The sequence below is a fragment of the Hemiscyllium ocellatum genome, chromosome 6 (genome assembly GCF_020745735.1).
Source record: "Hemiscyllium ocellatum isolate sHemOce1 chromosome 6, sHemOce1.pat.X.cur, whole genome shotgun sequence".
Lineage (NCBI taxonomy): Eukaryota > Metazoa > Chordata > Chondrichthyes > Orectolobiformes > Hemiscylliidae > Hemiscyllium > Hemiscyllium ocellatum.
In genome coordinates this window covers 66,714,835-66,730,500 of record NC_083406.1, presented here as the reverse complement: position 1 = coordinate 66,730,500, position 15,666 = coordinate 66,714,835, and the positions used below count along the sequence as shown (strand labels likewise).

Genomic DNA, 15,666 nt, shown 5'->3' with positions numbered 1-15,666 from the left:
TATTTTTTTTTAATATAAGAGAATGTGAGCATCACTGGTTAGGCCAGCAATTGTTGCCCACCTTGAACTGCTCTTGAAGCTGGTGACAAAACATCTTTTGGCGCCGTGACAGTGTGTGTGGTTTCAGTATACACAGCACTGTTCAGAGGGAATTCCAGGATTTTGATCCAGTGACAGTGAAGGAATAGCAATATGATGACAGGCAAACGGCTTGTAGGGGAATTTGCAGGTAGTGTCACTACATCTCTGCTGCTCTTGCCCTTCCAAGCACTTGGCATCCATCATCCAAAAAGCGGTATCATAAAAGCCTTGTTGAGTTGCTGTAGTACTCTTACAGATGGTGAACATTGCTGCCACTGTGTCTTGATAGTCAGTGGGAGTGAATGTTTATGTTGTGAATGGAGTGACCATCAAAGATTGCTTTAGCTTGGATGCTATTGAGCTTAGAATGTTGTCGGAGCTGCCCTTATCTAGGTTAGTAAGCGTTTAAAAGAAAAAGCAGTCATGGATATGGGTTTTGCAGGCTAAATCTGAATATATTGCTCACACATAGGTGCTGATAAGGTGCTTTCATGAGCTTCTGCAGTTCATTTGGTGCAAATACATTCAATGCCATCAGGAAGGGAGTTCCTGGATTTTGACCCACAGAAATTGAAGGAATGATGATATATTTCCAAGTCAGGATGATGAGTGGCTTGGAGGAGAACCTGCAAGTGCTGGTGCTTCCAAGCGTCAATCACCTTTGTCATTCTGAATGTTAGCAATTATGGGTTTGGAAAATGCTATCCAAGGAAACTAAAGGAATTTAAGGGAGTAGTGTATCTTGCAAGTAATATCAAAATAGATAGATAGAAAGAGCATATTCAAACATATATAAAAGTAAGAAAAGGGGTAAAGCGAACAGAAATCCTTTGGAGGATGTATTAATTTTGGGGAAGCAGAAAATGGTACAGAAAATTTTTTGTAGTCTTTACAGAAGTCTAATTGCATTCCAAAAATACTAAATAATCAGGGCAAGAGGGGGAAGAGAAAATTAGTACTATAACTACCACGAAAGAGAAACCTGATAGGATGAGTTTGAGTATATTAAAGGAAGAAGTGGTAGAAATAAAGGATGCACTGCTAATATTCTTAAAGAATCCTTAAATTCTGGAAAAGTACTGGATGACTAGAAAGTACCAATGCAACACTTTTGTTCAAAAAGGGAGGGAGATACAAAAAAATGGTAACAATAAGCCAGTTAGTTTAACATCTGCTGTTGGGAAAATGTTAGAGTTTATTAAAAGAAGTACAATAGCTGAGCATTTAGAAACAATGATTAAACACAGCCACATGACTTCTTGAAGTGGAAATCGTGCCTGACAAACTCATTATTCTTCGAGGAGGTAACAAGCAGAATAAAGGGATACCTGTGGATCGGATATGTTTGGATTTTTAGAAGGTATCTGATAAGGTACCACTTGCAAGACTATTTAATAAGACAAAAACCCATGGTGTTGTGGGTTGTATATTAATATGGATTTGGAATTGGCTAGCTAACAGAAGACGGAATTGAATAACGGGGCCATCTTCAGGAATCTCCAACTAGTTGAATACCACAGGGATCAGTGCTTGGGCCACAATTATTTTATATACATACGTCTTTGATGAAGGAAGTGAATGCACAACAGCCGAGTTTGCGGAGGACAAAATAGGTAAGAAGGCAAGTACTGAGGATGGCTCAGAGCTTGCAGAGGGATATAGACAGTTTTAGCGAGCGAGCAAAATCTTGACTGATGGAATAAAATTTGGGAAAATATGAGGTCACCTACTTTGGCACGAAGAGGAGCTGAATATTATTTAAATGCAGAGATTGCAGAAAGCTGCAGCACAGAGGTATTTAGGAGTACGCTTGCAGAAATCACAAAAAGATAGTATACGAATTTAGCAGATAAAATGGAAGGTAACAGAATGCTGACCTTTATTTCAAATGGAATGGCATATAACAATAGAAGACTTGCAAAAATTAGACAAGGCACTAGTAGGCCGAGAATATTGTGAACAGTTTGGTTCCCTTATCGAAGAAAAGGCATACTGACATTGGATATTTTGGGTATGGAGAAATGACCTTATGAGAAGAGGCTGAGTAGGTTGGCCCTGTACACACTGGAAATCAGGAGAATAAGAGATGACCTTATTGAAACAGCAGAGGTTCTTAGGAGACTTGACAGGGCAGATGGGAAAAGTTTGTTTCTTTGTGGAGGAGTCTAGGACCAGAGGGCATAATCACAAAATAAGGGGCTGCCCAGTTAGAACGGAGATGAGAAGGAATTTAATCACTTAGAGGGTGGTGAATGTATAGAATTCTTTACTGCAGTGAACTGTTGAGGCTGGATCATTTATACTACAAAGAGCTGAGATAGACAGATTACAGTATTAATCAGTCAGGTCATGGGGATAAATTAGGAAAGAGGAGTTGAGAATTATTAGATCAACCACAATCTCATTGAGTTGCAGAGCAGACTTGATAAGTCTAATGGCCCACTTCTGCACTTATGTCTTATGTTCTACAGAAATAAGCCTGCAGGATGACAAATTGAGACTTGAATGCTGAAGAGTACAGGACATTTGAGAAAGAAAGGAATTTAGGAAAAATGACAAGATGGATCTGTTGATGATTTTATTAATACAATAGAGAGGGAAGACACAACTTTAATAAAAAAAAGTGAAAGCATTTTTGGTTGAGGTGAGAAATGATAAAAGCAAGAAGTCATTGTGGGCATGATGTACAGGATCCTTAACAGAAATCACATTGTAGGGTGGAAGAAATGAAGGGAGCTTGTCAGCAAAGCACATCAATAATTGTCAGGGATTTTAAGCTATACATGGACTAGAAAAATCAGATAGGCAAAAGAAGCTTCGATGAGAAGCTCATAAACGATTTTTGGAATACTTCTTTAGAACAGCATATTCTGGAGATGGAAGGAGAGAAGGCTACACTAAACCAAGTTTAATGGAAGGGGAATTAATCAACTGATAGTGGAGATGGCTCCAGGAGCAGTGATCACAATGTGATTGAATTTCACATTCAGTTTGAGGGATAGATGAGTTGGCCTGAGACTTGTATTTTAAATTGAAATAAGGACACTTAGTATGGCATGAGAATAGAGCTTGCTAAAGTGAATTGGCAAATTAAGTTAGATCATCAAAGATGCAGAGCCAGACATTTTATGCAATACTTATAAAGTACATGAATGTTTTACATAAAATGAATGTTCAGGGTAGATTTGTGGTTGAGAAATGAGGTGGAGATTAGGGGTGGGGTGGATGCACAAAATCAATTTATCACAATTACATAGCTGATGTATTCAGTTTTGGGAAAAATAAGGCACCATTAATTGAGCAACTAGTAAATGACTGATGGGCGACATAGCTGTTACAAAATGACTGTGCACAGAACTGCAGGCGAATAATTTGAGTTTTAAAACAAGCCACTGCACTTCTCTCTGCATGCATCACAATAAGCAAGATGCTCTTGTAAGTTATATAAATTAAAGAAGCATACTTTTAACATTTTAACCTGGAAATGGTGAGTATTTGAGAATTAATTTGGTGGTGAACTGAAAAGTAAGATTGCAAAACCCATTATGGCAAATTATGTCATTTATTAAAGCTATAAATGGATAGCAATAAATGAGGCTCAAAATATTATTTGTTGCTTCTTCAGGATGAGGATGAGTGAGAAATATTATTAAAATATACATTATAATGTCATATTATTAGCAGATTAACCAAGCATATCTGTTTTAGGTCATAGAAAAGCCACTGATTCGGTGCAATCTTATAATTGTTGAATCGTTACCTCCATAATGTCTTTCAAACTTTCAGTGAAGGCAAGTTCTGCTTCTACCATGTAAAACTCTGCTAAATGTCTTCTGGTTTGGGAGTTTTCTGCACGAAATGTTGGTCCAAAGGTATATACTTGAGTGAAAGCCCTAATAAATAAAGTATTTCTTTTTATTTCTGATTGCTAAACTTAATCTACCAATCTAAAAGAATTTCACATTTTGTTTTAGCCTTGTGACTATTTTCTGGGATTTGGAATTTTTTAGTACAATCTGTAGAACAGTTTAAAAATAAGGATTTTCCAAGAAATTTCCACAAGTTATACAAGATTGACTGCAATTCTTAATTAATAATTGTATATTGAATTAAATCTATAAACCTATATGTCTTAGTAAATGTATTGTGACCAAATCAGTTCAAAATGAATTAAAGCAAAATGCAAATATAAAGATTTCCAAATAATAAATGAACAATAGTTAGTATGCCAGCTAACAATGAAAAATGATGTTCAAACTTGCTATTCGCAGACAAATTATAATTTTGCAGATCAAATCAAAATGGTCAAATTCAGAAAATTAAAAAATTAACAAGATGTATTTCATTATTCAAGGAAAAGCTTATGTTTTGAAGTTACAGCTGCTGTAACTAAGTCATATGCAAAAAAAAATCTGCAAAAGGTGATATCCGATAAACATTATGGATTTGAAAACCAGAGAAATTAGAACCTCTGGAGAAGCAATTTAAATGATTGCGTATGCTACCATGTACGTTTCCCCACCTTCATGCAAATTACAGGACAAGAAAGGAAAAATAGCTTTAGAATTTCTAAGACTGAATTTCCAATACCACTTTATTGGTACTTCTGTGAACAAGTGGTTGTTATTAATAACCCTGTTCTCAGCTAAGCCTGTTGATAAGAATATGAGAAATAGGAGTAGACCATCTGGCTCCTTAAGCCAGTTTCAGCATTCAATATGATCATAATTTACCATCTGCCTCAACTCCACTTCCTTTCTCATACCTGATCTCCTTAGATTTTTAGTCTATTGGAATCAAAGTCTCTTTTATTCATTCATGAGATGTGGACATCAGTGGCTGTGCCAGAAGTTATTACTTGCCCTAATTGCCTGCAAGGGAATGGTGATGAGCTACCTTTTTCACCTGCAGCAGATGACTTGCTATAATGCTATACTGCTATAAGGGGCCAAGGAGAGTGTTTCAGGATTTTGAACCAGCAACACTGAAGAAACAGTGATATATTTCCAAGCTGGATGGTGAGTGATTTGGAGGGAACTTGTGGGTGGTGGTGTTCCCACGTATCTGCTGTCCTTGACCTTCCAGGGAGTTGTAATTGTGGGTTTGGAATGTGCTAACTAGCATTACTCAATTATGGAGCATCCACAAATGTTTGAGGTAGAGAATTCGAAACATTCGCAACCCATTAAGTAACAAAATTTCTTATCTCAATCCTAAAATGTTGTCCCTCTTTTCAAGATTCCACAGCAAGTGGAACCATCCTTTCTATTCTGTCCCGTCAACATAGAGGTTTAAGAACTTGGTCATGTCAGAGAATGGGAAATTTACTCTCCCCTCAATCTTTGATACATAGGACTGTAAGATACAAATAGTTAATGTTAAAGCTGGAATTAGTCTTACCAACAGCAAAGACATATTCACCTAAACAGATGAGCTAAGTCACCAAAATAGTTAGGTAAAAAGTAAAGGAAAACCCCATTAAAGTTCAGAGTCGGGGCTTGGTTTTGTTCAATTACATATATGAAGGTTCTACACCTAAAATGATTCTTAGGTGAAATAAATTATACACACGAATCAGGTAATAACAAAGTGGTCTGATTTTGTGTATAGAAATTAAAAAAAATGAATTGCTCAATTCACACAGAACAGGAACTTTTGGCAGCAATGGCTAGTTTGACAGAGTTGTTAGTGATTCCTGTACTTATTTCCAGCCATGAAATGTGACATTTTGAAGTAGTTATTAGGTTGTAACGGTCATTTCATCATGGGTACTGATGAGCAAAAGTAATTTATGAGACATGCGTTAAGTTGTTAACAAAGAAAATAAAATAAGAATCCTGGTGTCGGTCATTTTGTTTTTCTATTTGCAGCAGACGCTTTCAGCACTTGTAATGTTGGAACATTAAATAAATAGTCACAAGCCACAGAAAAACAAGTGAATACATTTTCTGTTAAAAGTGAATAGTTGAACGTATTTGTCTCTTCTGTCACTGACTTCAATGTGCCAACAAGTTATTTTTCCCCCAATTTACAAGCAGCATAAAATATTCCTAGTTTTTGTAAGCATGACAGCACAATAAACAGGAATTAGTTTGAGGCCGAATTCCTTAGTTTAACTATGATTGTAACAAGTATTTCGATTGCACTGGTTTAATCAATCTAAAAATATGAGTCACTTCTCCCAGTGGAGAGTAGGATTTGGAGGAACCATATCCTTGAATCACTCTTGCTAAGTTAATCAAATTTTCCAAGTCATTCAAGTACTATGCCAGAAACACAAAGAAAGATTTTGAAATATTTTTGGTAATTCAATGTCATTCACATGGAAACATCTTCTACCTGATTTCTTTCACATTTTTACATTACAACAAGATAGACTGCATAATAACTTAGAAAAGAAATGTAATTAATTAGATAAGAGGGTCTTATGGAAAACTGAATTTTGTTTTAGGCTTCAGAAAAGACCTCTCTCATTGTCTGGACAAAAACATCAACAAAGCAACCATGTAAGTTGAACAAGAATATAACTACATGCAGCATAATTTGACACTGTCACTTGTCAAACAGGATTCCTTGTTACTGTATCTAGTCTACTGAATATAACTAAAGACTTCTGATGATTGATTAGAATTCAGAAAGCAGAACACTAGCAGATTCAGATTAAGCTGTAAATCAGGGTACAAGTTTAAACAACAGGTGAGCAGTTGCTATACACAATGAAGTGGCTTACACCATTTTTGCAGAATCTTACTGTATCCTTGAATACAAAGTAGACCATCTCAGACTCCTAACATTCACACCATACCAATTCCATTTTGTATTTCTTGCAACAGGGTACAATTCAGATGGATGGCAGAGTTTCTACATGGGGCTCCAGAACTATGTGCTAAGGTTCCATGCAACAAAACATATAGTAGTACATGAAATCAGATGTGTGGAATGTGTGAAATGTAGATAACAGGCAGAAAAAATAAATGAAATAAAAGCAGAAACCATCAACATGCTATCCACAAACAAAAATAACACGGAAGAGAAGAAAAACAAAAAGCACAGTCTATAATCTGAAATCCTGAATTTAAGATCAAACCCAAAGCTACAAAGCATTTAAACATGTGCAAGTATCATTAGAAATGCTGAAAATAGACGTCACAGTAGGATTGGATAGGTAATTAAAATAAGGTGACTTTTGTTCTCTACCTTCCCCGGTCTCTAAGTTCTGAAGTTGTTATATCCCTAACTTTTGCCAGGTATACCAGAAGATTAGCGAGTTTTGAGAAGATTTGTAGCTCAGGTTGAGGCTTTGGATGTAGATTTGCTCACTGAGCTGGAAGGTTCATTTTCAGACGTTTTGTCACCATACCTGGTAACTTCTTCAGTGAGCCTCCAGACGAAGCACTGCTGATGATTCCTGCTTTCTATTTATATGCTTGGGTTTCTTTGTGTTGGTGATAGGTTCATCAACTCAAAGAAACCCAAATATATAAATAGAAAGCAGGAATCATCAGCAGTGCTCCATCTGGAGGCTCTCTGAAGATGTTACCTAATATGGTGACGAAACATCTGAAAATGAACCTTTCAGCTCAGCAAGCAAACCTACATCCAGGTACCAGACGATTGTCAACTAAAAACATTTACTGTTTCACTCACCACAGATACTGCCAGAGTATTTCCAACAACTACAACTGTTGCTTTAATGGTAGAAATAAGAGGCTCATTCCACAACTGACATGACATGATGAGTGGTATTACTCAAGGCTATTTATTGGGAAGACAGCTTTTCACCATATATATTTTCTCTAACAGTCAGAAGAGGCAACTGTTGGGTTTGCCAAGTCATTGTACACAGTATAAGCAAATGCAATCAAGTTTTATGGGGATAAGGCAAGATATTACCCTCATAACAGAGTTGGTTAGGCCACTGGGATTAGGTGGGCAGGGATATGGGGGGAGGGAGTCAAATTCAGACGGGCTGTTGGCCAAGTTGGGGTAATGAGGGGAGAGTCAGGAGGTGTGATGGTTGCAGAAATACAACAGTTGGAGACAAGAAAAACCCTGGCTTAAAAGGCAAGTTATTTTTAATCCTTATGTACAAGTGAAATCTGCTGAGGCTAAATTGGATGGTGCCTCAAAAGAGGTGAATAAAGGTTCTTGTTGAATTGAATTCCTTACTTTGGCCCCTGTACCCAGCACCTCCTTTCATAGTCAGGACTTTGGGCCTAGTCCTTTTCTCGCTCACTCAGATTCTTAACTAGTTCGCTCTGCTGACTTGTACTTCTAATAATCATTTGAATTATTTAAAAATTCTTGGGATATCGGTGTTGCTGGTTAATCCAACGTTTACAATTCCTTACTGCCATGGCGAAAGTGGTGGTAAGCTAGCTTTTTCAAGCACTGCTCTCCTTGGATAATATGAGACTTGAAAGGGAACTTGCAGGTGGTAGTATCTCCAAGCATCTGTTTTTGTAAATAATACGAATGTTCAAAGTCTGTCCCATTTAGCACAGTGTAGTGCCATACAATGACGGGTGTTCTCAAAGCAATCTCCACAAAGACTATGCCATGGCTCCATGTATAGACACATCTTAAACAGGTAAATTAATAAGGATGAGGTCAAGTAAATTGTTCCCTCTTAATAATTCCCTCACCACTTGCCGCAAGTCCAAACCAGCAGCTATTTCAATAGACAATAGGTGCAGGAGTAGGCCATTCTACCCTTCGAGCCAGCAGCACCATTCATTATGATCATGGCTGAATCATCCTCAATCAGTATCCTGTTCTTGCCTTATCCCCATAATACTTGATTGCACTATCCTTAAAAGCTCTATCCAACTCTTTCTTGAAAGTATCCAGAGACTTGGACTCCACAGCCTTCTGGGGCAGAGCATTCCATACACCCACCACTCTCTGGGTGAAGAAGTTTCTCCTCAACTCTGTTCTAAGTGGCCTACCCCATATTTTTAAACTGTGTCCTCTGGTTCGGGACTCACCCATCAGCGGAAACATGCTTCCTGCCTCCAGAGTGTCCAATCCTTTAATAATCTTATACATCTCAATCAGATCCCCTCTCAGCCTTCTAAACTCAAGCGTATACAAGTCCAGTTCCTCCAATCTTTCAGCGTAAGATAGGATTGGACATCTCAGTTTTGTGAGAGCGCCCATGTTTGAGCTGATGTTATGAAATGTGATCCAGAGTCAATGATGAAAACTCCCATAGCAATATCATCTTGATTGTAAATCACGCTGTTGCCACTTCTGCTGGTGCTGTCCAAGGGCAGAACAAATCCAATGTCTGGGACATTGTCATACCCACATACCTACTATAGACAATATTGGGCTGTTCCTTGACTAGTCTGTGGGACAGCTCTCAATTTTAGGATAAGACCCCAGATGTTCGTAAGGAAAGCTTTTCAGGTTGACGTGGGTCCATTAACTATGGTCATTTACACTGCCTAGGCCAATATTTTATGGTGCATTTGGTTTCATGCCTTTCTTTTGACTTCATTATGGTTTGATGTAAATAACTGGCTTGTTTTCAGGAGGCAGTTAAAAGTCAAATGGAAGCCTGACGAGGTGGAAATGGCAAATTTCAGACCGTAAAAGGGCACTAGTGAACCACATAGATTTTTATGACAATTTGACAATGGTTAAATGGTTGCTATGAAACAAGTTTTTAATTCTAGACTTTTAAAAATTGAATTTATATTGCCCCACCTGTCATGATGGAATGTGACTCATCATCCCAACTGGCTTAGTTTGGGGCTCTGGATTACAAGACACTAGGACCCGTGGACACCGCCTTAGAATTAGAGGAGGTCAATTCAGAACAGAAATGCGGAGACATTTCTTCAGCCAGAGGGTGGTGGGCCTGTGGAATTCATTGCCACGGAGTGCAGTGGAGGCCGGGACGCTAAATGTCTTCAAGGCAGAAATTGATAGATTCTTGTTGTCTCGAGGAATTAAAGACTACGGGGAGAACGCTGGTAAGTGGAGTTGAAATACCTATCAGCCATGATTGAATGGCGGAGTGGACTCGATGGGCCGAATGGCCTTACTTCCACTCCTATGTCTTATGGTCTTATAGTGACATTACCACTACATTGCTGCATGTTCTTAAATTATGAATTTATTACTTTTAATATTTTCAGCTGAACTCACATTTGCTGTTATTGAAAACCTTAACTTATTGACATGTGACAACCAGTCCCCCCAGGAAGTGAAAAACTGAAATGTATCTCCCCCACTAATGAGAATATATTGGAAAACATTAAGCAAACACTTCCAGACAGGAATTGGTGGAATCTACAATTTCTTTTACTGCCATAAACACCATCAGCACTTCCACACCTTCATCCTACCAGAAAAAAAAGAACAGATTTACTTGAAATTTGGAAGAGTGGTATGGATGAACATTATGAAGTAAAGGTATGGATCAAACTGGAATTGAAATGCAGATCAAATGGAACAGTGGTAACAGATTCATATGCCAGTATTGGCTACTCTTTGTTTCACACACGCACTAAATAACCCCACTACCCTGTGGCCGAACACTTTAACTACCCCACTCACTCTGCCAAGGTCACGAAAGCACGTCCTGGACCTCCTCCATGGCCAAACCCTAACCACTCGAAGCCTGGAGGAAGAACACCTCATCTTCCGCCTTGAGATCCTCCAACCACACGGAATCAACGTGGAATTCACCAATTTCCTCATTCCTCCACCCCCAGGATGCTGCCTGACTGGCTGTGCTTTTCCAGCATCACACTCTTCGACTCTGATCTCCAGCATCTGCAGTCCTCAGTTTCTCCCACTCTTTGTTCCCTTATACCTTTCTACATTAACAATGTGATAGTGATAGAAAACAAAATCAATGAGCTAGAATGAGATGACTAAGTCTTAACATACGTAGCTATTAAAATTGAAAACCAAATCACACAGAATTAGAATCAAGATTAAAGGAATAAGACTTAATAACAATTATTTAATTCCTGGAATTCCTGGAAACCCAGAATATCTTAATTTGAGTGTACAAAATCATAACTAGGTAAATCAAGTGATTTTTCCTGATTTAGAAATCAACATATATTTTCAGTTAAGTAACAACTTTGCTATCCGGTTGTCTGTCAACAGCCTAAAGAAAAGAAGCCAGCAGAAGGACATCCTGCAGAGAAACTAGAAGGAGATAAGGGAAAGGGTGAAGAAGGATAGTGGGTAGAGGAAGGATTGGGAGGAAAAGACTGGAGATGATATACAGGCTGAATACAGATTAATCCAAACACCATTTTGGTCTACATGGTTCAGTAACATGCACTGCCATTTGGGTATTGGAGAACTCCAAGTTTCATTTGAAACAAAACAGGACATGTGTATGTGTAAAATGTGTATTTTACTGTAACTTCAATGAGAATTTGGCCAAGATTTTAAGGCATCACATTTCACCATCTTCAAAGTATGAATAATTTAGAAGTATGGCAAAATAACTCTGTTTACAAAGCTAATGGAGACTTAAATCATGTGCTTCTATGGTACAAATAGAAGGTTCACTGAAATGAATGCAGAAAGTTCGTTCAAGACTGAAAATGTTTAACAATCTATTCCCTAAAGTTATGGTAGCATTCTCTTACCTATCTTCCAAGAGTGTGAAATATCAGGCTTGCAGATGAAGTTATTAATGGAAAAAGGTCTACACCAACACCACAGATGATGCTGAAAATTCTACTTCCTTCCTCTGCTATACTTCGGCAATGTAAAACAGACAGGATGGTTTTTTGGTTATTGGAGAAATATCTATTTAACATTTGAAGCAGTAACTTGAGCAACCTTAATGTAAGAACAAAATTGTTTTTCCAAGTTTCATTGTGCAAAGACTAGTAATTAATAGTGACATGTAAGCATAATTTGAAGATACTTTTGAAATATGGGCAACTTTGGCAAAGTTAATTTACCATAATCATTATACAACTCATAACTTCTGGATTTTTAATCCAGTGCCATAGCCATTACTCCATCCTACCCATTAAGAGCACCCACATGTAACTGACTGATTCATCTGCTGTGCAAAGCGAACCTATCTATCTTCAACAATACTGAAAGTTCCCTCTAAATTTAATCAAGGCAAGACATTATCTATTTACATTTATTAATTATTTAATACTTACATCTTGTTCCTGCTACCATGTTTTCCCTCTTCTGCCCAAATATTCAATTATAACAGTAAAGTATAATAAATAAGATGGAAATTGAGGAAAATATTTGCATTACATCCTTGCTTTATGCCATAATAAATAAAAATTGTTCAGTAGTGAAATTTATTGCAATCGAGAAGCATCATAAAATGTGTATAATCATTCCTCTTCTAAATGGCTCTTCTAGACATTTCTCTGGCTTTACTCATCAAATTAGAATTTAGGAAGAACCATGGAGAACTGCAAAAATATGCAAACATCATAGGGCATTCAACATCGCTCACTCTAATCAGCCAGCCTGAGGTTCCCGCCACCACTCTCACGGCCACCTTTTCGACATTTCAAATTAAACACTAACAAGGGAAAAGACAATGCTCATTTAGAAAAGATAAAAGAATTGTTAACAAAACAGGCTCTCTTGCTTCTGCTCAGTCACACTGATTAATCTCCCTGTAGGAAGACAAGAAAGGAGACATCATGGGCCCTAGTAGTATTTTCAAATTCTCTCACCACAGCTGAAGTGGCAAAAGACTAACATCAACCTATTATTAAAAAAGGAGGAAGGGATCGACCAGGGAATTATAGGCAATCTAAACTTGGTGGTAGGAAACTTATTAAAAATAATTCTGAAACATAGAACATACCTGCGCTTTAAGAGACAAGGATGATTCAAAGATAGCATAGATTTGTTGAGGGAAGGTAGTGTCAGACAAATTTGATTGATTAAATTTGATTTGATCAGACCTTTTGAGGAGGCATCCAGAAGTGTTGATGAGATAATGTATTTGATGTAATCTACATGAAGTATAGATTGGCTTTTGATAAGGTTCCTCATTGCAGACTTTGTAAATAACGTTTAAAGCGCATGGGACAAAAGGCAGAGAGGGACATTGGATCCAAAACTGTCTGAAAGGCAGGAAGCAGAGGATGAGGGTACTGGGATGTTTGTAACTGGACATTGTTTCTAGTTGGGTTTCACAGGGTTTAGTGCTCAGATCCTTGTTGTTTGTGGTTTACATTCACAGTTTGGATTTGCATGTTGGCAGTGTGATCAAGAAGTGTGTGGATAACAAAAACATTGGGAGAGTGGCAAACAGTGGAGGAGGATAGCTGCAAACTGCAGGAAGCTATCAATGGGTTGGTCAGGGGGCAGAGCAGTAGTAAATTGAATTCAACCTGGAAAAGTGCGTGGTAATACACGTGGGGAAGGCTAACAAGACAAGGGATTACACTGTAAAGGGTAGGACTCTTTACAGTACTAAAGATCAGACAGAACAAACGCAATGCTGAAGAAACTCAGTAGGTCTGGCAACATTTGCGGAGAGAGAAAAAAAAAGTTAACATTTGAATCTGGTATGATCTTTCTTCAGAATGCAGATCCCGGAATGCAGCAGGGCAGATAGATTCGGTGGTGAAGATAGCACATGGGATGATTGTCTTTACTAACCAATGCGTAGGATATAAGGACTAGGGAGATTATGCTGGAACTGTATAAATCACTGATTAGGCTTCAACTGGAGTACTGTATAAAGTTCTGGTCACGATATTATAGGAAGAATATGATTCCATGAGACATGATGTAGAGATTTACCAGGATGCTGCCTGGCATAGAGAATCTGAGTGATGAGCAAAGGTTGGATAGGTTTGGGTTGTTTTCCTTGAATAGTGAAGGTTGAGGGGGTCCTGGTAGAGGTGTAAGAGATTATAAGCATAGAGAGAGTGGATAGAAAAACATGTTTTACATTTAATATAAGAGGTCAATAACCAGGAGGTATGGATTTAAGCTAAGAGGTGAAGACGAGAGATGTGGAGAATGTTTCTTTTTTCCCACTGAGTGTGGTGGGAGTCTGGAACGCATAGCCTGAAAGGGAAGTTCAGTCAGAGACTTGGAATAGTTAGCAATATTTTAAGCAATATTTAGCAATATTCACTTGTATTGCCATAGTCTCCAGAGCTACAGACTAATAGCTAAAAAATAGAATAAACGTTGATATTTTCTAATCACCCTGTTTAGAGATGATATTACACACCTCTGGAGCAGGAGGGGTTTGAACCCAAGGACACTACCGTTGCATCAGAATCCCCATGGGAATACTGTAGTTGGATCTTTGTTGACGGATGCATGCACAATGACTGAATGGCCTCCATCTCAGCTCTAAATATCTTTGAGTCTAGGACAAAAAAATTAGAATGTTGCTCCCTATTCAACATGACAAGTGCTGAAAGGTAAACTTGGTCAGTAAAAATTATGTAGAATTATGTTCTGCCCAGCATAAGAGGCACAATGCATTCGGTTCCAGTGATTGAGTTTGAGTTGATTTATTATTGTGAAAAGTGTTGCTTTGTGTGCTAACAGGCAGATCATCAGGGTAGCAGAAAAACAGTGCAGAATACAGTGTTACAGAAGCAGAGAAGGTGGCAGAGAGAGAGAGATCAACATTAACATTTGACAGATTTGTTCATAAGTCTGATAGCATTGAGGAAGAAGTTGTTCTTGAACCTGTGCATATGTGCATTCAAACTTTTACATCTTCTGCCTGAAGGAAGAGATTGGAAGAGAGTAGAGCTGGGGTGGGAAGGGTCTTTGATTACGTTGGTTGCTTTCCTGAGGCGGCAGGAAGTATAGATGGAGTCAACACGCATTCTTTTGTGAGATGGACTGGGCTACATTCACAACTCTATACTTTCTTGCAGTCTTGCTGTACCATGCTATGATGCATCCAGATAGAAAATGTTCTATGATGCATCCATAAAATGGGTGTCTTTGTGGATATGTTGAACTTCCTTAGCCTCTTGAGGAAGCTTTCTTAAATGTCGTGCCGACGCGGGCAGACCAGGACATGTTCCTGGTGATCATCATTCCCAGGAGGACTGAACCATCTCTACCTCAGCACCATTGATTCAGACAGGGGCGCTCCCTCCACTCCACTTCCTGAAGCCAATGACCAGCTCCTTTGTCTTGCTGACGTTGATGGAGACATTGCTCACCTTACACCATTCAGCCAAGTTTTCAAACAATAACGAGACAGAGTTTGAGCTCTGACCTACAATGATGGTGTCGTCAGCAAACTGAAGTTGGAGTGGAATTGGCCACACAGTTGTGAGTGTATCAGGAGTATAGTAGGGATCTGAATACAGAGCCTGAGGGGCACCTGTGTTGAGGATGGAGGTACAGGAGGTGTTGTCACCTATGCTTATGGTCTATGGGTCAGGAAGTTAAGGATCCAGTTACAGATGTGGCAGCCGGGTCCAAGATCTGTGTTTAGAGAGGAGTTCCTTTGTATTATGGCATTGATGGTGGAATTATAGTCAATAAGTAGGAGCCAGACGTAGGTATTCTTGTTATTTATATGTTCCAGGGATGAGTGTAGGGCCAGGGAGATGGTGTCTTCTGAGGACCTAC

The 15,666-nt window shown here is 38.5% G+C and overlaps 1 protein-coding gene across 1 annotated transcript in view; it reads right to left on the bottom strand.

Annotated features, from left to right (window-relative positions):
- nars2 (asparaginyl-tRNA synthetase 2, mitochondrial) overlaps window positions 1-15,666 on the bottom strand; it is an 89,193-nt gene that overhangs the window by 34,253 nt on the left and 39,274 nt on the right. Inside the window, exon 7 of the mRNA XM_060826621.1 lies at window positions 3,842-3,974. Within this exon, the coding sequence (XP_060682604.1) occupies window positions 3,842-3,974 (133 nt within the window). The remainder of the gene's footprint in view (window positions 1-3,841; window positions 3,975-15,666) is intronic.